The following is a 24,258-nucleotide window of genomic DNA, read 5'->3' on the forward strand; positions in this document are numbered from 1 at the left end:
CTCAGGAGTTAAGCGGTGACCATCGCAGGCCTCTCACTCCCTTCCCTGTGCTCTCCAGCTCTGCCAGACTCTGATGTCAGGGTTAGGGCCCAATGGGGAGCTGTGAGCACCTGAGGCCCTCAGGTAATCTCTGCCCCTCAGTGGAGCAGGCTTTCCAGCTCTAGCCCGATCCTCTCCAAGCTGAAGGAAGACAGAGCTACAGCTTACCAACATGCCTGCCCTGTCTGAAAAACAATCTGTGACTACCCGCACCCATCTGCTGCCTGAATGTCACCTACTGCTCCCCATCTCCCAACCTCTACCCAGCAAACTCCTACACATCCTTCAAAGCCCCAACCAAATATACTTTCTCTCACATCCCAATGTACCTTCCCTCCACATAGCATGCCCCTTGGACACCACTATTATCCAGTTGGGCCTCTCCATGGGGGCCAACTGCTGCTTTCTGTCTCCCATCCAGTTACATCACCTTTTACAGGTTCCCTCTGTCCTAGGATCTCCAGAGCCACGTGCCAAACATTCAGACGGATGACCACCCCTCAGAGGATTCCAGCTGGGCCTCTCCAAATGCACTCCGGCACCAAGAGGCAAAGGGCCTCGGGGCTGACAGTACTCATGAGTGCAGGACTTGGGGGACAGGGGCTGCTCCCCAGCAGGTCCATCTGACCTGCACTTCTGACAGTCTGGACTCCTAGCTCCATCCTCCGCAATCATGGGCAAGGTTCTCCCGCACTCACAGAAGGAGTTTCTGTCCTATGGATGATCAGATTGGAATGCTTCCCTTAGAAATTTAGAACCACTGGGGCCTGGTGATTACCTTTTGGCAAGCTCTCCATTCTGAGTAGTCAGTTGTTTAAATGATCATAAGATGTTCCAGACTTTCTTTTTCTTCTAGAATCAGTTTCAAAGCCTGGGAATTTGTCCATTTTGTCTAAGTTTTCAAGTATTCTGGCAAAAAAAAAAATTCTTAGTATTTCCCTCTCGTCTATTTTTAACCTGGCTTTATCCCGGAAGCCACGTGCTTTCCCGCCCCTAATCATCTCAGTTGTGTCTGCTCTTTCTTCTTAGTCAGGCTCTCTAAGGCTGTCCTATTTCAAAGAACCAACTTTGACATTTTTGTTCTGAAACTGAAAGACTCCGGTTAAAAGGCACCTCACGGCCCTTTGGAATATTTCAACCTGGGTACCTACAGACCCCAAACCTCTGTGTGAGTCTTTTTTATGGCCGAGGAGACGTGAGACTATAAAGGAAGAAAGTGGGCCAAGGCTGCTTTGGGGTCGGGGGTGGATTCTTGGCTTTGTCCTCTGCTGTCCTCACTCTGCCACCAACTAACATGGTCACTCACCGTATTATCCCTCCCACATCATTTAAATTCTCAGAGCCAGCCCCAGTTCTGATTTATAAAGAGGAACAAAGTTCTTACATGCTTCACGAGGATGCAGAGGCCTGAAATTAGTTTTAAAGATCTAAGAACCCAGAGAGAAAGAACACTTTCAGATCAAGCATGTTGATCTGCTCTGCCAAGCCCCTGCGGGACAGGACAGAGTCGGGCAGCCCCGCATAGGGGCCACTGTCTTGTTCTGATTTTGGTGGGATGAGGGGTCACGTCAGCACATCCCAGTCGCTCTCAAAGGAGTCAGCCTTGGGGACACTGATGACTCAGGTAGCTTTTTCGAAGTAGAGCAGACAACCTTCCAGAAGTAGAGTGTGCCAAGGAAGCAGAGACGGCCCGCTGTCCGTCCTGTTCCAGCCCCTCTGGCTCTGCAGGCTGCCCCGAGGAGGACAGAATGATTCCAATATTCCCACTCGTGAAAGCACTGGAGGAGGAGACCTTGTTCTTGGAGACTGGTCTGGGGAGACCATACCTGTCTGCGTCGGCAGGGAGCAGGGCGGGAGATCAATAAAAGCTTCTGTAACCAAAACAGTTGTGCTTTCTTTTAAAATAGCAACTGCAGGGCTGTTAATTCCAAATAACATGGGAGGGGAGGGGATGCCCCCGATCACTGGAGCAATTATCACCTGCTTCACAGGGTTGCCACAAAATCAGTGATCACACGCACGGAATTCCCAAGGGTCCTTCCGGGCAGTGGGCGGGTGAGGGATAAGAGCTCACCGTGGGATCCTTGCTTAAGACAGTCAGAGGCTGAGCTCCTGCTTAAAGAAATCAGCCCTCCCTCTCTGACTTAGTCCTGGGGAAGAAGTTTCAGCCAGCGAGATGCGTTCTCAGCACGGCCAGGTGAGGCTGAGGAACAGAAGGGTCCTGCCACGGTCCCCGCTCTAAAGAGTCTCGCGGTTTGTCAATTAACAACCATCTCTTGTGGATTTCCAGTCAAGACAGCAGAGTGGTAGGAACACCTGCCTCTTCTCATGAACACAACAAAACCACGACTGACTGCTGAAGAAACATAGACAAAAAAAGACTGGAACCTACCGAAAAAGACCTTCAACTGGAGACATAAAGAGAGAACCACAGTGCAAAGGCAGGAAGGGTGCACTGATGGTATAATCAGGTCTCATACCTCCAAGGTGGGCGACCCACAAGCTGGAGAATAATTACATTGCAGAGGTTCAACCACAGGAGTGAGAGTTCTCGGCCCCAGGTCAGGTTCCCCAGCCTGGGAGTCCGGCATCAGCAGGAGGAGCCCCCAGAGCATTTGGCTTTGAAGGCCAGCAGGGCTTAATTGCAAGAGCTCCACAGGACTGGGGAAAACAGAGACTTGCTCTTAAAGAGCACACAGTCTCGCGTGCACCAGGACCAAGGGCGGAGAAGTGACTTCATAGGAGCCTGGGCCAGACCTGGCTGCTGGTCTTGGACGATCTCCTGGGGAGGTACTGGGGGGATGTGTGGTGGTTGTGGCTCACCCTGGAGACACAAAAGCTGGTGGTAGTCAGTATTTATCACCCACATAAATTTTCCTGGAAGATAGATCTTACATGGGTCGTTAGCACCAAGACCTGGCCCCACCCAACAGCCTGTAAGCTTAGGTACTGGGATGCCTCAGGCCAAACAGCTAACCTGGTGGGAACACAGCCCCAGTTATCACCAGACAGGATGCCCCTAGACATGGCCTTGCCCACCAGTGGGCCAAGACCTAGCTCTACCCGCCAGTGGATAGGCACCAACCCCTCCTGCCAGGAAACCTGCACAGCCCTCTAGCTCAGCTTCACCCACCAGGGGCCAGACACCAGAAGCAAGAAAGCAACACTCCTACAGCCTGTGGCGTGAGTCCACAAAATCAAGCCAGACTCTACCCTGGGACCAGTAGCCCTGACCCTTGGGTGACAAGAGAGAAGTGCACTGTTGGGACCCATAAGACGTCATCTACAAAGGGCCACTTCTCCAAGGGCAAGAAATGTATCTAACCCATCACATAGTAAAAGTACAAATAGAAATTTAGACAAAATGAGGTGGCAGATGAGCTAGATAAAATCCCACAAAAGGAACTAAGTGATGAGGAGTTAGGCAATCTACCTGAGAGAAAGTTCAGAGTAATGACTGTGAAGATGATCAGAGAACTCAGAAGAAGAATGGATGCACAGAGCAAGAAGTTCAAAATTTTTAGCAAAGAGTTGGAAAATATACAGAATAACTAAGCAGACTTGATGAGCACAATAGCTGAAATGAATACACACTAGAAGGAACCAAGAATAGGCTAAATAAGGCAGAAGAATGGATCAATGAGCTAGAAGACAGAGTAGTGGAAATCACTTCCATAGACAGAAAAAAAGACAAAAGAATGAAAAGAAACGACGATAGTTTAAGAGACCTCTGAAACAACATGAAGCCACCTAGTATCTGCATTACAGGGGTCTCAGAAAGAGAAAATAGAGAGAAAGGACCTGAGGAGAATATTTGAAGAGATAATAGCTGAAAACTTCCTAATTTGGGAAAGGAAACAGTCGCCAAAGTCAAGGAAGCACAGAGAGTCCGATACAGAATTAGCCCAAAGAGGAACACGCCAATGCATATAGTGATCAAGTCAACACAAATTAAAGATAAGGAGAAAATATTAAAAGTAGCAAGAGAAAAGCAACAAATAACATATACGAGAACGCCCATAAGGTCATCAGTGGATTTTTCAGCAGGAGCTCTGCAGGCCAGAAGAGAGTGGCACGATATATTTAAAGTGATGCAAGGGCAAAACCTAAAACCAAGAATGCTCTATCCAGCAAGGCTCTTATTCACATTTGATGGAGAAATCAAAAGCTTCACAGATAAGCACAAGTTAAAAGAATTCAGCACCACCAAACCAGCTTTACAACAAATGTTATTAAAGGAAGTTCTCTAGGTAGAAAGTCAAGGCCACAAATAGAAACAAGAAAATTACAAAATGGGAAAGCTCACCAGAAAAGGCAAACATACAATAAAGGTAGAAAACCATCCACACACCAACTAATAGGGAAATTAAAAGACAAAAGGAGTAAAATCATCTGTATCCACAATAAGTAGTTAAATGATACACAAAATGATTTAATATAAAATATGATGCTGTAGCCAGTAACATGAGGGGAGGAGATTATGAATGTAGGTATCTAAAATGCATTAGAAATTAAAAGATAAACAACTCAAAACAATTATATGTGTGTGTGTGATTGATTCCATAAGAAAACCTCATGGTAACCACAAACCAAAAATCTGTAACAAATATACAAACAAAGAAGGAAGAGGAATCCGAACATAATGCTAAAGAAAGCCATCAAATTACAAGAGAACAAAAGAAGAAAGGGGGAAAAAGACCTACAAAAACAAATCCAAAACAATTAAGAAACTGGCAATAAGAACATAACCTTTTGATAATTACCTTACATGTAAATGGATTAAACGCTACAACCAAAGGACATAGACTAACTGAATGGATACAAAAACAATACCTGTTTATACACTGTCTTTAGGAGTCCCAGTTCAGAGCCAAAGACACATACACAGTCAAAGTGAAGGGTTGGGAAAAGGTATTGCAAGTAAATGGAAACCAAAAAAAAAAAAAAAAAAAGCTGAAGTAGCAATACTTACATCAGACAAAGTAGACTTTAAAATTAAGACTGTTACAAGGGATAAAGGAGGACACTATACAATGATCAAGTGATGAATTCGAGAAGAATATATAACAGTTGTAAATATGTATGCAACACAGGGGCACTTCAATATATAAGGCAACTGTTAACAGCCATGAAAGGAGAAATCAACAGTAACACAATACTAGTGAGGGACCTTAACACCTCACTTACATCAATGAATGGATCATCCAGACAGAAAAACCAGTAAGGAAATACAGGCCTTAAATGACACATTAGACCAGATGGACTTAACTGCTACCTACAGAGCATTCCATTCGAAAGCAGAAGAATACACATTTTTCTCAAATGCACATGGAACTTTTCTCTAGGATAGATCATATGCTGGGCCAGAACACAAGCCTTGGTAGACTTAAGAAAACTGAAATCGTAACAAGCATCTTTTCCGACCACAACACTATGAGATTAGAAATCAACTACAAAGAAAAACTGGAAAAAAAACAAAAACAAAAAACACGAACAAAATCTATGGAATGCAGCAAAATCAGTTCGAAGAGGAAAGTTTATAGCAATACAAGCTTACTTCAGGGAACAAAAGAATCTCATATAAACAACCTAACATTACATCTAAAGTAACGAGAGAAAGAACAAACCCAAAGTTAGTAGAAGGAAAGGAATGATAAAGATCAGACCAGAAATAAATGAAATAGACTAAAGAAGCAATAGAAGAGATCATTGAAACTAAACATAGGTTATTTGAAAAGATATGAAAAGGTAAACAAAATTAATAAAACTTTAGCCAGACTCATCAAACAAAAAGGGAGAGGGCACAAATCAATAAAATCAGAAATGAAAAACAAAAGTTACAACTGACACCACAGAAATGCAAAGACCATTTGCAACTATATGCCAATAAAATGGACGACCTGGAAGAAATGGAGAAGTTCTTAGAAAGCTACAATCTCCCAAGCCTGAACCAGGAAGAAATAGAAAATATAAACAGACCAAAAACCAGCACTGAAAGTGAATCAGTCATTTTAAAATTCAAAAAAAAATACAGTCCAGGAACAGATGGCTTCACAAGTGAATTCTACCAAACATTTTGAAAAGAGTTAACACCTATCCTTCTGAAACTTTTCCAAAAAATTATAGAGAAAGGAACACTTCCAAACACATTCTACGAGGCCACCATCACCCTGATACCAAAACCAGACAGAGAGATGACTGAAAAAGAAAATTACAGGCCAATATCACTTGATGAACATAGATGCAAAAATCCTCAACAAAACACTAGCAAACAGACTCCAAGAATACATTAAAGCGGTCATATACCACGATCAAGTGGGATTTATTCTAGGGATGTAAGGGCTTTTCAATATCCACAAATCACTCAGTGTGATACACCACAGTAACAAATTGAAGAATAAAAACCATGTGGTCATCTCAATAGATGCAGAAAAAGCTTTTGACAAAATTCAACATTCATTTATGATAGAAACTCTTCAGAAAGTGGGCATAGAGGAAACATACCTCAACGTAATGAAGTCATATGTGACACACCCACAGCTAACAACAAACTCAATGGAGAAAAACTGAAAGTACTTCCCCTAAGATCAGGAACAAGACAAGGATGCCCTCTCTTGCCACTTCTATTCAACACAGTTCTGGAATTCCTAGCCATAGCCATTGGAAAACAAAAAGAAAGAAAAGGAATCCAAAGTGGAAAAGAAGCAGTAAAACTGTCGCTGTTTGCAGATGACATGATACTTACATAGAAAATCCTAAAAATGCTCAGAAAACTAGTAGAGTTCATCAATGAATTTGGAAAAGTTGCAGGATACAAAATTAATATGGGGAAATCTGCTGCATTTCTATACACTAACAACAGAATATCAGAAAGTGAAATTAAGGAAGAAATCTCATTTACCATCTCATCAAAAAGAACAAAGTTCGTAGGAATATGGAGGCAAAAGTCCTGTACTCCAAAAACTGTAACACACTGATGAAAGACACTGAAGACAACACAAACAGATGGAAAGATATAACACGTTCTTCAATTGGAAGAATCATCAATATTGTTAAAATGGCCTTAGAACCCAAGGCAATCTACCAATTCAATGTAATCACTATCAAACTACCCATGGCATTTTTCATAGAACTGGAAAAACATTGTTTAATTTGTATGAAAACACAACAGACCCGAAAGAGCCAAAACAATCCGGAGAAAGAAGAACGGAGCTGAATGAATCAGGCTCCCTAACTTCAGACTATATTACAAAGTTGCAGTGATCAAAACAGTGTGGCACTGGCACAAAAACAAACATACAGATCAATGGAACAGGATAGAGAGCCCAGAAATAAACCTGCACACTCATGGTCAATTAATCTACGGTGAAGGGGGCAAAAACATATAATGGAGAAATTACAGTCTATTCAATGAGTGGTGCTAGGAAAACCGGACAGCTACACGTAAAAAAATGAAACTAGAACACTCTCTAACATCGTATTAAAAAAAAAAACAAATCTCAAAATGGATTAAAGACCTAAATGTAAGATGGGATACTATAAAACTCTTAGAGGAAAACATAGGCAGAACACTCCTTGACATACATCACAGCAATCTATTTTTTGGATCCATCTCCTAGAGTAATGGAAATACAAACAAAAACAAACAAATGGGACCTCATGAAACTTAAGAGCTTTTGCACATGAAAGGAAACCACAAACAAAATGAAAAGACCATCTACGGAATGGGACAAAATATTTGCAAATGACGCAACTTACAAGGGATTAATTTCCAAAATATACAAGCATCTTACACAGCTCAATAACAAGAACCAAAAAACAAACAAGCAAACAAAAAACCCAATCCAAAAATTGGCAGAAGTAGGAGATTACAAAAAAAAAAAAAAAAAAGGAGAAGGAAAAAGAAATTGATGGGGGATTTGTCCCACTGGGAGGAAGCAGTAAAGGAGGAAAAGTGCCCTCACCCTGAGAAGTCCCCTCTCCAGCAGGGAGGTCAGCTGCTACAGAAAGGGAACCTTAGAGGCTCAGAGGAGAAATCAGCAGAAGCTTGGCAGACAGAACTGAGAGAGACCAGCACAGAGGGTCCTGGCAACTCCTAACTTGAGCTGTGAGCTGGAAGGGACAGGCCAGGACTGGGTGTTGGAGCTTGGGCTTCTGCAGACAAACCCAGGGAGAGGACTGGAGCTGACTGCACAGAGGCAGCCTTAGGGGGCTGCAGTGTGGTGTGGGCTGAGGCTGGGAGTGTGTGCCTAACAGCCTGGGTCCCCCATAGAAAGCACCACTGCTGGTGCTCATTGAGGGGAGGGTTGCAACGCAGCCCAGACATAGCAGCCATCTCCACTAGCCCAGGGAGCATGGCTCAGAACCACATCGGCATGTGTTCTCGCTAAGTGCTTCACACAGAGCAGTCTTCTCGGATTGCTCTGGAGGCCCACAATTCCTGGCGCTCAGCTTCCAGGCCCAGGTGGGGCTGAAAACAGAATCCATTCTCAGGGGTCTCAAGACTTCACAGGTGGGACTGAGACTTGATTCTAGCCCCAAGCGCTGGTGGCGAATTTGCTCTACTGGTGACTCTGTGACACACCTCTGAGACAAACAAGTGTAACACTGGCATGCAGGTGGGTGGGTCTGGCGTTAACAGCGGGCCTGTGTTCGCAGATGCAAGACCTGGGTCTGGGTTGACTCTGTGGCTCAAAGTGGATCCAGGTGCATGACTGCACAGCACTACAGTGGGTCCTGGTGCCTGACACCGGTGGATAGGCATGAATGGCTCTGTGGGTGCAAAACCTGGGGGGCACTAGGGCGGATTGCTGACATTTCTGTGGCTTAGGGGAGGACAAGCGCAGAGACAACAAAGTGTACGTTGTAAGCTTGCACAACGAGTGACTGACGACACCACAGAAGGCACTCTCTGCTGGACATCTTCTGAGGAGGAATAGTCAGCGGCTCCTCTTCTGGTGGAAGTGCTCCAGTCCCCCCTACCACAAACCACAGCTCAGAAATGGGCCTGAAAGCCTCTATTCCCACAACAGGGAAGCGACCTGACTCCTGTCAGGGCTGTGCCAACCACCAAACAAAGTGGAGTCCCTGCTCAACCACCAGGGCAGGCTCTGGTCACCACAACACCAACCATACTCCCAATCAAGGGAATAAGAGCCAGCACACAGGGAGGAAAGACCTGGCAGCCATCCATACTTAAACAGCCCTTGTGACAAAAATGAGATGCACACTGTCTACACAGGGATGCTCCCATATAAAAACAAAACTAAAGAAAGAGCCCTTCAACACCACAGTAGGTAACTGTTACACTTAAAGTCATAGTCAGAGAAATATTTAGAAAAGGAAGAAGCAGAGGAACCAATCCCAATTGAAAGAACAAGAGAAGTCCCCTGGAAGCATGAACTATGAAATGGACCTCAACAGTCTACTAGATTTGGAGTTCAAAGAGGACATGATAAAAGCACTGAAGGAAATGAGAGGAAATAAGAGAGCTATAGATAAAATGCAAGATACTGTTAAAAAAAAAACTATAAGGCGGAGCCAACTAAAACCAGACAACTCAATTGCTGAGATAAAAGCTGAGCTAAGGGCAGCCAATAGCAGCCTTACATGATGCAGAAGAATGAATCAGTGATTTAGAAGACAGGATAATGAAAATCACCCCATCAGAACAGCAGAAAAGCAAATGAAAACAAATGAAAGTAATGTAAGGGACCTATGAGATAATATAAAGTGCGACAACCTATACCTAATAGCGGTCCCAGAAAGAGAAGAAACAAAAAAAGTGGATCAAAAAAGTATTTCAAGAAATCATGACTAAAAATTAACCAAACCTAAAGAAGGAAATAGATATCCAAGTGCAGGAAACACAGAGGGCCCCAAACAAGAAGAACCCAAACAGATCTACACCAAGACATATTATAATTAACATGGCCAAAGGTCGGCAGAAAGAGAACAACAAAGAATTAGTTACAAAGGAAATCCCATAAGGCTATCAGTTGATTTCTCTACAGACACACTGCTGGCCAGAAGGGAGTGGCAAGATATATTCCAAGTCCTGAAAGAGAAAAACTTGCAGCCTAAGACACTCTACCAAGCAAGGATATCCTTTAGAGAACAAGGAGAGATAAAGAATCTGACAGACAAGCAAAAACTAAAAGAATACACCAATGCTAAACCTATCCTAAAAGAAATACAGTAACTTTTTCTCTAAATAGAAAAGCAGGAATCTGTAGAAAAGAGAAAACCACAATTAGAAATGTGATAACCAAAACGAACAGCAAGGGAATAGACATGAAGATGTAAAAGAGGACAATCAAAATCACAAAATGTGGGAGAGGGGAGCAAGAAAATGTAGATTTTTTTTTCTTTCTTTCTAGGATGTGTTTGAGACTATATGCTTACCAGTCTAAAGCAAATAGATGTAGTAATGGGTTAACATACTTGAAAAACGGGGTAACCACAAATCAAAAGCATAAAATAGAATCACAAAAAAAGCAAGTAAAAAGGAAAGAAATCAAGCTAATACAAAAGAAAATCATCAACCCACAAAAGAAAGAACAAAAGGAAAAAGAAAGGAACAAAGAAAAAACACAAAATCAACTGGAAAACAAAGTTCAAAATGGCAGTAAACATATATCTATCAATAATTGCCATAAATGTCAATGGATTATATGCTCCAATCAAAAGACACAGAGTGGCAGATTGGATAATAAAACAAGAGCCTACACTACGCTGCCTATAAGACACCCACTTTAGGGTGGAGGACACACATAGATTGAAAGTGATAGGATTGAAAAAGATTTTTTATGCAAAGAGAAATGACAAGAAAGTAGGGGTAGGAGTACTCATATCAGACAAAACAGACTTTAGAACGAAGGCCATAAAGACAGACAAAGGACTTTGTATAATGATCAAAGGAGGAATACAAGAAGAGGATATTACACTCATTAACATATGCACCCAATATAGAAGCACCTGATCATATGTAACAAATACTAAGAGGCATAAGGGAAGGAGGAAAGGCCAAGATGGCGGAGTAGAAGGATGCTCTGAGCTCGCTCTCTCCCAAGAACACACCAACAGAGACAGGCACGGACCCACCCATCCACTCAGAACACCTGGCCAGACTTTGACAAGATATCTCCTTCTTCAATAGACAAAATTCCTCACATAGCTGGTAGGAGGAGAAAAAAAAAGCAAAACAAAAAGGAAATTAGTGTGGGACCTGTCCCTCGGAGAGGGAGCAGCAAGGGAGGAAACAGTGCTCTTATGCTGGGACAACCCCCACTCAAATGCAGAGGTCAGCGGGGATGGAGGGGGACTCTCCGAGGTTCAGAGGAGTCCACAGCAGCCTCTTGGCCGACAGAACTGAGCAAAACCAGCACAGAGGATCCCTGCGATCCCTAGCCCTACAAGTGAGCCGGCACGGGTGGAATGGGACCGGCTGCCCGAGCCCAGCGGAGGGCTGGAACTAACTGGGCAGAGGCAGCCTGAGGGGCTGGATCCAGTGTACTGTACGCCGTGGCTGGGTGTGTATACAGAACAGGATAGCCTGGGTCCCCCACCCACCAAAAAAAGAAAAAAAGGAACACTGCTGGTGTGCACTGTGGGTAGGGGGCGCAATGTGGCTGAGCCGTAGCCTTTGTCTCCACATGCCTGTGGCACCATCACTGGCATGCTCTCGGGAGGAGAGGTGCAGCTCCCAGGTAAAGATGGGGTTCAAACCTGGAATCTGTACCCAGGGGTCCCACAACTTCATAGGTGGGATTGAGATTTGTTTACAGCCTCAGGCAGAGGGGACTGTCTGGCTCCGCGGGTGCCTTTGTGGACCCACGCCTCCAAGACAAACAAGCAAGGTGCGGAATTCTGGCACACGGTGGGGGCGAGGGCTGCTGCGGCCCTTTCAGTGGGCCTGCCTACCATACACGGATGTGGCACTGGGGAGAGCTCTGACTCGGTGGCACAACCACACAATCAACACAGGGCTGGGGTTCTACCAGTGCAGGCCTCTAAGGTGAACGAGCAGAGTTCGCACAGCGAGGGCAAGTGCAGGAGCCACACTGGGCACCAGGGATCTCACTACCCCAGTAGGGCACCATAATGCAGGTGTGCGACCCAGAAGTCGGCAGGTCTGCGCTGGCAGCTCTGAGGGTGGAGAACCTGGGGGACACCCGGGAAGAGCGCTGACATTCCTGCGGCTAAAGCGGGGACAAGGGCAGAGTCAACAGAGTACTTGAAGTGCTCCCACCCTGCCTACCACACACCGCAGCTCAGAAATGGGTCTGGAAGCCTCCCATTCCAACAAAAGAGGAATAGACCTAGCCCCTGTCAGGGCTGTGACAAACACAAAACAAAAAGGAGGCCCCACTCAACATCGAGGGCAGGCTCTGATCACCACGACACCAGCCACAGCCCCAATCAAAGGGATAACAGGCAACACACTTGGAAGAAAGATATGACAACCGTACATACTAAAAACAGACTTTGCAACAAAATTAGCAGAGGCGCACATTCTACACAGGAATGCATCCTCTTTAAAAACAAAACAAAACACACAAAAACGGCCCTTCAAGACCACAGTAGATAACTGATACTCCATAAGCCACGGTGAGAGAGACAGAAGTCAAGTGAAGAAGCAGAGGAAGCACTCCCAATTAAAAGAGCAAGAGAAATCCCCTCAAAGAACAACCAATGAAATAGGCTCGACAGTCTACTAGATCATGACTTCAAAAAGAGAGTGATCAGAGCTCTGAGGGAAGTGAGAAAGACTACAGATAAAAATGCAGAATACTACCAAGAGGAAATAAAACTATAAAAGAGAGCCAATTAAAAACAGAAAACTCAATGGCTGAGATAAAAGCCAAGCTAAAAGTAGTCAAAAGCAGACTAGATAACGCAGAGGAGCAGATAAGTGACTTAGAAGACAGGATAACAGAAGTCACCCGATCAGAACAACAGACAGAAAAGCAAGTGAAAACTAATGAGAGCAATACAAGGGGCCTGGGGGATAATACAAAGCACCCCAACCTACGCATGACAGGGGTCCCAGAAGGAGAAGGAAGGCAAAGGGGATTGAAAGGTATTTGAAGAAATCATGACTGAGAACTTCCCAAACCTAAAGAGGGAATCAGATATCCAAGTGCAGGAAGCCCAGAGGGTCCCTAACAAGAAGAACCCAAACAGACCTACACCAAGACATATTTTAATTAAGACGGCCAAGGTTAAAGATAAAGGAATGATTCTAAAGGCAGCAAGAGAAAAAGGAAGAGTTCGTTACGAGGGAACCCCCATAAGGCTCTCAGCTGATTTCCCTACACAAACATTGCAGGCCAGAAGGGAGTGGCAAGACACATTCAAAGTTCTGAATGAGAAAAGCTGCACCCTAGGATGCTCTATCCAGCAAGGGTATCCTTTAGAGTAGAAGGAGAGAGAAGGAATTTCCCAGACAAGCAAAAAGTAGAAGAATTCAGGAATACTAAACCTATGCTAAATGAAATATTGAAAGGTCTACTCTAAATAGAAAAGATGCAGGATGCTACAGAAAGGGGAAAACCATGACTGCACAGTAGTAACATAAGAACAAGTGTTAACAAGCACTTCCTAGCAGTGCCTTGGGAGTTTTCTTTCATAACTAGGTAAATCTTTAATCATTTGTGTTTGTAGACCTTCCTTTAAGGAGACGCTGAACACTCGTATGCACTACGAGAAATACCAGTTTGTTCTTCATAAGGAACTGTCAGGGCAAGCTATTGTCACTTTCCCTCCCCCGACACATAATTGCTTGATTAGGAGGTCGGCTGCAACTGGCAAAGAATGAAGAGGGAAACTTGAAGTTAAAAGCAGTTGATGAATCAAACTTCATCTGAATTAGACTGTGAAGACCCAAAAAGTAAGCCTAGAAGAAATGTGCAGCATGAGTGGCCTATACCCCAAAACCCAGGGCAGATTTTTTCATGGTTTCTCAATAATCAGCAATAACCTGGCCTTTCCTAACCTCTCCTGGCCCCACCGCCTCAGACTTGCTTGTTCTTATCTCTCCAGCTTTATTTTGTTTCTTCCTTTGACGGACTGCTTTAAGTATGCAGGCGAGACAGTTGTGGGAGCATCCTTTGATGTCTCTTATCTTTCTCCAAAGGTCAACATCCTCCAATCCTCACTTCACAGAACACAAGCTGGGTGAATCCTACCCTGAAAACACCTCAGGATTCTCCCTCCTCCCAGGCTAAGTGGGCAGTCCTCTTTTTATCTCCATAATGCTCAGCGCATGGGTCTACTGAAGCATATCATGATGCTAAGACTTTGTTTAAATCTGCTTTTCACACTAGAATATGAGTCCCTTCTGGACGGGGGCTCAAATTGTACATACTTTCCCCGACTTTGTTTTTTTTTTATTTCCTCTTGACTTAGCCTAGAATCTAGCACATATTTGGTTTTTGATAAAGAGATGTTAAGGCAAAGAAGTCAAAGAAGAGAAAGTCAAGCTTAACATCACATGGGAGAAACCTGGTAACTGGGTTCCACCCAAACCTGACACTTCCTGGGGTGCAGTCTTTTCCTCACACCTTGAGGCACATACTTTAGCATCCAAGCTGGTCTTAAAGGTGAGTGCTTTGTACTCAGTATGTGACAGGTGTTTTCAACAAATTTGCCCACATCCTAAACTGCAGGATCAAAAAGATGGTTGATGACCTTCTCTGAGCTAGCTGTTACCCCTTCTTTTACTTCTTTCCCAGGCAACTGCCTATTCTCTTTTGAAGTTCATGCTTTCTTCTATACCACGCATTACAGCCCCTTTCTGCCATCACCTACTGACCTCTTGGTCACTCTTTATTCATGACTTCTCCTTCACGGTGTTCCCAAACTGTCTCCTTGTATGAAAGTGGTTCAATTTCTTACACAGAAGATCTTCACTTCTACTCAGGCCACAAGCAACACAAATGATCATTTACTGGACACAAATGCACAAGCCCTCTAACATCTTATTCAACTCCAGTATCCCACCATTTGACCAACCCTTTCTCTCTACACCTTACTGTTACTACACTTGTTTTCTGCCTTCACTGAACCATCAGCACCAACCTCTTCTATGTGCAACCTCTACTTGATACCTCCCATGACCTGCCCTGAAACATCGTCTTTTCTTCAGTTGTTTATCATCCGGTGTAATTTCTAGGCTGTTCATCATCTCAGTGTTTTTCCTCTGTCCTTCTCTTATTTTTCAATGTTTCTATTCAGTGTTTATATTGGAACTGACACATTATTGCAGATGTGAGCTAACTAGGAGAGAGCAGTATAAGGAGCTCTCTCTTGATCTTAGTAAAATGCTTCTGACATAGAGACCAAAATTACATTAGAATGGTTTGGAGGAAATAACGACTTCTGCTGTGCTCAAACCAAATTTGCCTTCATCTTAATGGCCTTGAAAAGCTATCAGACCAGGTCTCATCTACCTAGACTTCCTGTAATTGATTTTGAACCCTACTTTGTGATATTTCAACTTACAGGCATGTTGTTAGTGAATAGTAACAATCTGAATCTTGATTATGTAACACAATGTAAGCATTTTCTCCTGGGCTTAACGTCATTTACAAATCTGAGAGGTACACTTCATTCATTTTCATTTGTGTGATTTAAACATTTTGAAAATATTTGGTCCAAGGACAGAAACTTTGTGGATGACCACTTCAAGGGCAGAATATTTATCAGTGTGATCTGAATATTCTTCTAGCTCCATACATCTCAAACTGAAGGTAAGGGAAGCCCTGGTGATAAGTGTAGAAGAACTCAAACTACAGAATACATTCTTCTAATATAGTCTAATAAAGTCTCATATAATAATGAGACTTTAATATATTTACAATATTTTTTTAAATCTGAAGCCAGAGTGTTCACCATCTTCTGTTTTTAGGAGTCCTCTGGGGAAACTATTCGAATGACATCACATCAATTTATTTAGGCTTTTTAATGTCCTCTCATAAGGATTTCATAAGAAAATCTGTCAAGCACTACATAAAACTCAACATACACTAAATCGATTTATGACATCCTATCTAAAAAATTATTAAGTAGGACTTAGTTTGAAAGTGTTTGCTCTTAAGGAAGTTCTATTATCTTATTTGAAGTTCCCCAAACCATATATTGAATAACATATTCTACACTTTACCCAAATATGAATTTTAGTGTGTTAAACTCTGCTTGTCAGAATCTTTTTTCCTTCCTTTTGAAAACTGGGACACTATACCAATGTCTTGCACTCCGGTCTTCCTCCCAAGTATTTCTCTAGTATTCTTAAATTATAATATTGTGATCATACCTACTGGCTTATTTACTGCTCTGGGCAATTATTTTTCAGGCCTCATTTTAGAGCAGTAAGGCATACTCCGACCACCTCCAAACCCCTGCTCCTTCTAAACCACTGGTTTACTTTTAATGACATATTCTAGTATTTCCAGTCTGAAGACATTTTTTCCTCAGTGGAGAAAACAGAAGCAAAAAGATGTGAACATTTCTATTTTCTCTCCATTAACAGCCAAGCTAACATTAACCAAGCAGTAAGTGGCCACTTCCTTCTTGCTTCATATGTTGCTAAAAACTCTGTTTCTATCTAAAAGGTGTCTTTAACATTTACTTCGCAACTTCAGCTAACCCTGGATTTTAGTCTTCCTGGCACTAACTTCAAGATTGGAGGAACTCATTTTTGTTCTTTCTAAAGCTTACTGCCCTTTCTATGTACACTGAAGTATGTAACAGCCCAGAGATCGCTACGTGGGCTCACTGTACCCGCTTCTCCTCTGTTGTATTGACTACTGTGATTTTATAGTTGGGTTTCTACTTTTAGAGCTCACTCAAGTCATATTTTCATACATTATTTTCTGAGTTTTTTTTTTAATTGTACCCTGCTGATAAGATACGTCTGGTCATTTTTATTTGCATCGCTTTTATGGACTCCAAGTTGTAAGGGTTAATTCCTCAAGGGGATGCCCTACTCTAAAATTTCAGTAAGTATTTTCCTAGTTGTTGTTGTTTTTTTTTTTAACTTCAATGAGATAAAATATTCACCAAGGTAAACCTCTATAACAAATGCTCTGCTTTTAGTGGAATATTTTAAATTCAAGAGCCCTGCATTTAGACTCTTCATTGTATAAATCTTCACATACAAAAGTTTCTATCAGTTTTCCTTTTACATATTGAACATGTAGTCAAATTCTATTACATATATTAATAGGGAAGTTCATATGTAATAAATACTCAAAGAAAAAGTCACTGTTCTGTTTTCTTCTATCTGTGGGTTTGAGAGGAGTAATGAAGATGGTAGGAGTGGTGCTTCCAGCCCATCCTGAATTCATCAGAAAGGTATGCGAATATAAAGACAAACAAAATATTTGTTCCCTGATTTCAAGGAACTCATTAATTGAACCAGGACTGTGCAGTTAGGCGAATATGCTTTAAAATACTGCGTAGTGACTTTCTGCTTTGCCCATCTGTACATTTCCTGCTATCTCTTTTGTTAGAAGCAGCCTTTTAACACATCATAATTTTCTAAATCAAAGTTCTTCCACATTTTTCTCCATTTAAAATTCAATCATTTCCACATCAGTTAGACTCGTGAGCAATTAATATGAAAAGATGGGTCATTAGAAGCATAAAATGTTAATCTTATTTATGCTTCAGAGTGGCTTACGTAGACCATTGCCTTCTCCCTAATTACATTGAAACCTACAAATATTTACAGAGGTGGGTATGATGAGGGAAAGAGAGATAGGTGAGCTTATGATGCCTCGTCCTGGAGGGAACTTATTCTAAAAGAGCTTAAAATCTAGCAGGAACGTTCTATGGGCAATAATCCTGGAGCCAGATGCCTAATACACACTGCTCATTACAATGGTAGTAAGTATGAAGAAAAAGCTGGATAAATGGTAATTTATCTAAAAAATTCAAAGCTGACTAAAGATAGGGAAGCTGTCGAGTCATCGTTCAAGAAATCTGCAAAATCAACTCATCTATTTAGTATCATTGGGAATGAACTAGTTCTCCTAGGGTTATTTTTTCACACTGAACATCTCTGAGAACTAAAATGTTTTCGATATTGAATGTTTTGAAGAAATAGGTTTGTAAAATATATCATACATTTCTTTTCACTTTTGAAATTGACCATGACTTTCATCTTTGTTGATATCACAGGTATACTGTTTAAATATTAACTAACATGCTGGCAATATACTACAGTGATACCCTCAGAAACTGTTTTACGATGTAGAGCTGTTTTACAGGGTAATCTCTGTTTTGATGGGATATTTGAATTAGTGTATTTGATTTCTTCTTTCTTGTCTCTTGCCTATTTAAAGAGCACTTCTTATGGAGCTCAATTCTTGTCCATGTGCCTGCCTTTGTTATATCTCCTTCAAATTGATATACTGAGATATCCAGTGCAAAGAGAAATAAAACCAAAAAAGATCCTGATAGGATTTTCCTTAAGAAAAAGAAATAGGCTCCAGATGAATATTAAAAGGGAATTCTTATGAGCAAGCTGCAAGGACTTGGTGGATTTTATTTTGCTGCTCAGATACTCTATTCATTTACTTTCACATTCTTTGTTGTATTCTGAATAGCAAAGGTTTCAGCTACATCTCATCTGAGTTTATAGCACTACAGTAGTTTTTGGACTTCTAAGTTTTTTCTGTTTGTTTGTTTTGTTTTGTTTTCTTTTGGTGCAGCTCTTCAAACCAGAAATTAATCTTTAAAAGAAAAAAAAAAATTCTATGTCCTTGTTAAGCCAGTAAAGTCAAACATATTTATTAGCTTAATGCTTTAGAGTTTGGCATTAAACAGTATCAATCACAAATTCTACCATGAGAAATGTTATCAATCTACTTGCTGAAAAGAAAATAACCTTTACTTATTATATTTTTATTAAACAAGGATATATTTCACTGTAAATGAGGTCAAAATGATCAAAGATGGATTCTTAGCACTCTCCCCATCAGATTTGTGAAATTGCTAGCGGAGATGAGCTCAGAAAACGAAAACGTGTGATTCTGAATGCAATGCCACTGGAAAAGCTCTCTCCACAATTGCCCAACAAAGCATCCTTGAAGAAATATCCTGGCACTTAGAACATACCTCCACATTCTGAGCAAATGGATCCTCTGGATCACACAACGTTGAAGATATCCGATGGTTGCCACGGAAACATCGCTGACTTATATTCTGGGGGACTGGAAATGTCTGTCCAATAATCGTTAACCTTCCAATTGACCGTCTTACAAGTTCCTGTACATCCAGATCATTTATTTCCTGTAAGATAAGATAAGAAACGGAAGAATTAGAAATGCTTTATTTAATACAGGAACAGAAACACAAAACTATCAATGAGTTATCTGGAAATGCTAAGGGATCCTGTTACTGTAATACATTTGTTTAATGCTTAGCCCACATCCAAATGAAAACAACAACACACATTCATTAAATTAATCAACTCATTTGTAGTTACTGTCTCTACTTCAAATTATATACATTATGTATATAATTAATTAATACTTAAATAATTTGAAACACAGCAATTGACTTAAATATACTTTATCAATAATAAGTTTATAGTATATTGAAAACTTCAGAAAAAAATGTGTTGTATAAACATTGGGAAAAGTCAGAAAGTAAGTTGCTTTTATGCTTAATCATTCGTTAATGGATTTCGAAGTACCTTGAGTATCTAGGAAGATAGTTGCAATGTAAGAGTAATATATATCGTTCTTAGGAATGAAAAATTGGGTTCCTAAATGAGATTGGTAGAGAGGAAAAGAGAGATGTTATTTTCAAAGGACTTTTCCTAATGATTTCTTTGAACTATTGATGTTAATTCATACACTTCTCTTCGTAAGGAATAGACAAATCACAGTGCTCACTAACTGCTGAATAATTAACTTAGTATACCACTGTGGTCTTAACATAAAGATGAAAAATTATGTTGATTAATATAGTGTGAGCTCCAGTGCTCTTTATACAAACCAATACTATTTTGCATGTGAGCATTTGTGAAGCTCAAAGAAAAGCAATTTCTGTTCCCTTTTCCCCACCAACTCCTAACTCCAGGCTTCAATTTTAGGATTTGACTCAATCATAAATGAAGAAGTAATAAAAATAAAATATTATTTTTACAACATACACCTGTTCTAATTGAACACTGTTCTAATTGGAATTTGTCAGAATAGAAGTGATCAGAATAAATTTAATTTTAATGCAGTCTTTTACTTAGGCCGTTTGTGCTTCAAAGTGCCCATTTGGAACCTTTTAAACCAATGAAGTCTTTACAATTAATATATCATTGGTTTCAATACATTCTTATGGCAACAGAAATAAAAGATTTGACACAAGAGACATTTTGGACTGGAGTGAGCCATTTCTCAGTTTTGTTTCAAAGACTTATAATAGAGTAATGGAAGAGAAAGAGATGATTTACAAGTGTATTACTTTCTCCATTTCCTTACTAGGCTAATCACATATTATTCTTTCTTATAGCACATAGTAGCTTTAAAATTCATCCTTTATTTATAATCTTTATGAAATATAGATTTTTCTGAAAACAAAATAACACCTGCCATCAGCTATATCTAGTGTAATATCCTGGATTTCCAGTCGATTAATCCTTAAGGTACCATAAAAAATGATTTTCATCAGTTTAAAATGCCGTCTTTTTCCTTTAGTGTGTGTCATTTCAGTGGCCACCAAAATTTCTGCCTGGCACAAAGCAGGTCACTTTTTAAATTCTCTGTCATCTACTCAGAGTAAAATTAGTGTTCTGTCAACTCCATTTTAAGCCTGAACTTTAACCAGAAAACTTTTAAAGTTAATTAATATTGCTATTCAATTATCTTTACATTTAAAAAAATTTCATACTGTGCAGACAGGAATTTCATTTAAAAGGACAATGAAAAAATTAACTTTTCTCATAACCTTGACTAAGTCGTGTTGTATATGTGGTCTTTTTTTCTTTAGCAGTAGATTTATCAACATTTTGTCGAAGAGCATTGTTTCTACACGTTCCACTCATGGTGAACTACAAATCAGAATATTAGAACAAAAACTTACATTTATTAAGTCCTTACTATATATTAAGCAAAATGCTAAGTACATAACCTATTATCTTATTTACTGCTAAAAATTACATTCTGATTCAGATACTATTATTCTCACTGATAAATAAACAGGAGATTCCAAGCCCTTCATTCAAAATATTCTCTATTCATAGTATGAATTCATAAATGTCATCACAAGAGACATTCTCTGAAATAATTATACAAGAAATCCATTTTTACTTACAGGAATTATTTAGATTAATATTCATGAATGATAGGAATTAAAACTCTAAAGATATATTATTCCAGCATTTAATAGCCTGATGACTCTACAAGGAGTGATAAAGTCATCTATCATGAGCTAAAGTCTTTAAGAGGACTATTTTTAAACCCACAAAAGGGGATGGTTAACTTTTACAGGTTCTAAAAGCAGAAGTTCTCAGGTGTCTAAGCGACTAAACTATATCTGAGAAAATGTCAATTTGAATTGAGGATATTTTGCCTATTATTATTTGGGAAAGGAAAAAGAAAGTAATTTTCTGGGAGGAAAGAATCTGCCATTCTGAATGAAGTTAACAGTCTGTCACAAAAAATTCACTTGCAGTCTTAGTTTTGACACCTGATCTCAAAAATCGTTTGATAGTGATACGAAAACTTGATTAGGCAGCTGCCTTATATTTACAGAACTGCGTTTTCAAAAGGTGCATTTCAAGAGTAGTAGATGCAATGTTATATAAACACTAAAAGCCAAGGGAATCCTTAATCTATCAAGAGATATTTTACATGAAAAAGAAATCCATAAGTAAACTTCTGTATTAAAACATGGAACTATTGTATAATCTACTGGAATCTATACTGTTCTAATGCTCGGAACTTTAAAAATGTTTAAACCATCTGATTTTTTAAAATAACCACGTGAAGAACAAGTTCGCCACTCACTCTCGCAAACCGCCCATACTACCCAAATGTGCTCATCTCTATAAACACATAGACATTTCCTTTATTTGCAAGAATTTAAAGAAGCTAAATTATAAAATTATTTTTTTTGTGTTATTTTTGGACTAAGTGTATTTATGAAATAAGAACTGATAGTGCAATACAAATGAACAAATACATTTTAGTGTACCTAACTTTTCTCAATTTTTCTTCTTTAGCGACCAAGGCATACAGTCTTTTTTCCCCAAAATAACTTACATGAATAATCAAAAATTATTAAGAATCAAATCAATAAATCCAAGAGAAGATTCTTGTTCACTTTGCTGTGCCAGTTTAATGTAGGATGGACTTTGAACTGTGTAAGAGACAAGAAAGAGGAAAGCTAAAATATTTGGTAGGGATACAACTCCATCCAGAAACAGCCACTTCCCAGAACAAATCTTTTAGGAAAACTGGATCACTCCTGAAACCTTGTAGGGTATCAGCTTTAGGCTTAAGTTAATAGAATTCTGGTGAAGGAAAGACTCTCAAAATCCGTTAGATCACATGCCAATCTATACTATATAAACTATTTCAGAGAAGGGGCCCCTTCCTCCTTTTCCTGTTCTTTTATTTCTTAAAATGTTACAAAGTTCCTGGCTCCTAGTAGATACTCATTAAATATTGATAAATTAAAAAAAAAAAAAAATGAATGATAAATTAAAAAAAAAAAAATGAAGACTTTACCCAACCACCTTCTAAAGACAGATGCCTACAACTGTAAGTACAGGCACTGGGATGCTTTAATAACTTGATCTATTCGAAACAAAGCAAATTTTAGTAATGATATTAAGCAGTGTACTATGTGGTGGCATTTAAAAAGATTATGCTTTCTGTTGGTATTGTTTTGCTGATACGTCTATATTCTTCATGTTTTTGCAAAGACGATCCTTTGATGCTTCCATCAAGTTTAATGTTAATGCGAAATAACTTATACAAATATTATGAAACGTGAAACACCACCAGCTGTAGACTGTAGGAACAGGAAGAGGAGCAGAATGGCAGCTTTCTGCTTGACATATTCATTACACACTTAGGCTTTTCAAATCTCAAAAGAACAATAAGAAGAACTTCTCCTTAACGGCACAATTCAGTAGTGATTAACAGAAAATAATGGCTTAAACTATTTAAATAAGAAGTCAGGGCACCAAAGGTCAGGCTGAGTATCAACAGCTAATAGAAGGGTGCACATAGCATTATGCTGCTTGCAGCTCTAAACAGTGCATAGCTTCCTATCTGAATGTCTAACTTTTGTAAAACTTAAATAAAGTGCTAGGCCATCTGCTTCAGGACCCTGAAGGGATGACAGTACTTATGTGCAAAGGCTGTTCTGTGCTGCAGCCACTGATTGCAGGAAGAAGATAAATAGCATTACCAACTACTAACAGATGATTGATTACACCATATGAGCTAGCACGGCCTCTCATTATTACAGCACACTTGATGCAAATGAAAAAAATACATTGTTTTCAAGTTTCAACATCAATTTGTACCATGATGCACAATGCCAACTTTGATTTATAGTTTCTCTTTGAGAAACTGTTGGTGCCATAAGATTAAATAAATGTTTGCAAGCCATTCTAAAATTAGCAACAAAACAGTAGCTACACAAACCAAACTAGACACATTTGTGATTCCCATGTTCAGTCAAAATGGGCATCTGCATGTTGTTGGGTTTTGTGGTTGTTGATCCTTTTAGAGTCTATCTTCCTAGCAAATTTGAGAAATCCTTGTTTCTTCTTTTATGGAGACTAGGGTAAATTATGATTCATCCATTATAAACAGGACTGTAAATGAAATAAAGGTAGCGAGACTCAAGTTTCCTTTGGAGAGAATGAGGTGACTGAATGGAATCACATGGAAGAAAGGGTGCTGACCACACACATATTGAAGGATGGTCTTTGTTCGGGATGAAAATACAGAAAATATGCTTCATCTCTGTGAGTTGTAACCTAGCTTAGAAAATATAATGACCAATGTAAACAGTGTGTGTTGTGAACATCAAATTTTTCAAAGGTTAAGCAGTACTGACTTGCCGTCCTGCTAAAACGACATCTCTGCTCAAGGACTAGCAAGGAGGGCTGTGGGTAAAACAGAGATAAGAGTTCCAGTAATGGTAAAGGGAAGTTACAGTTATGACAGTTTACAGTAGAAAACCCAAGTGTGAAGG

The 24,258-nt window shown here is 40.1% G+C and overlaps 1 protein-coding gene across 13 annotated transcripts in view; it reads right to left on the reverse strand.

Annotated features, from left to right (window-relative positions):
- The window catches only part of LOC141574625 (uncharacterized), a 110,048-nt gene that overhangs the window by 32,636 nt on the left and 53,154 nt on the right, over positions 1-24,258 (reverse strand). For all 13 annotated transcript variants that reach the window (XR_012501512.1, XM_074350071.1, XM_074350066.1 and 10 more), the window contains one exon: positions 19,162-19,335. Coding sequence is in view for 12 of the 13 variants with exons in the window: in XM_074350071.1 (XP_074206172.1) it covers positions 19,162-19,335 (174 nt within the window). In the remaining variant the exon portion in view is untranslated. The remainder of the gene's footprint in view (positions 1-19,161; positions 19,336-24,258) is intronic.

Source organism: Camelus bactrianus, chromosome 22 (genome assembly GCF_048773025.1).
Source record: "Camelus bactrianus isolate YW-2024 breed Bactrian camel chromosome 22, ASM4877302v1, whole genome shotgun sequence".
In the NCBI taxonomy this organism is placed as follows: domain Eukaryota; kingdom Metazoa; phylum Chordata; class Mammalia; order Artiodactyla; family Camelidae; genus Camelus; species Camelus bactrianus.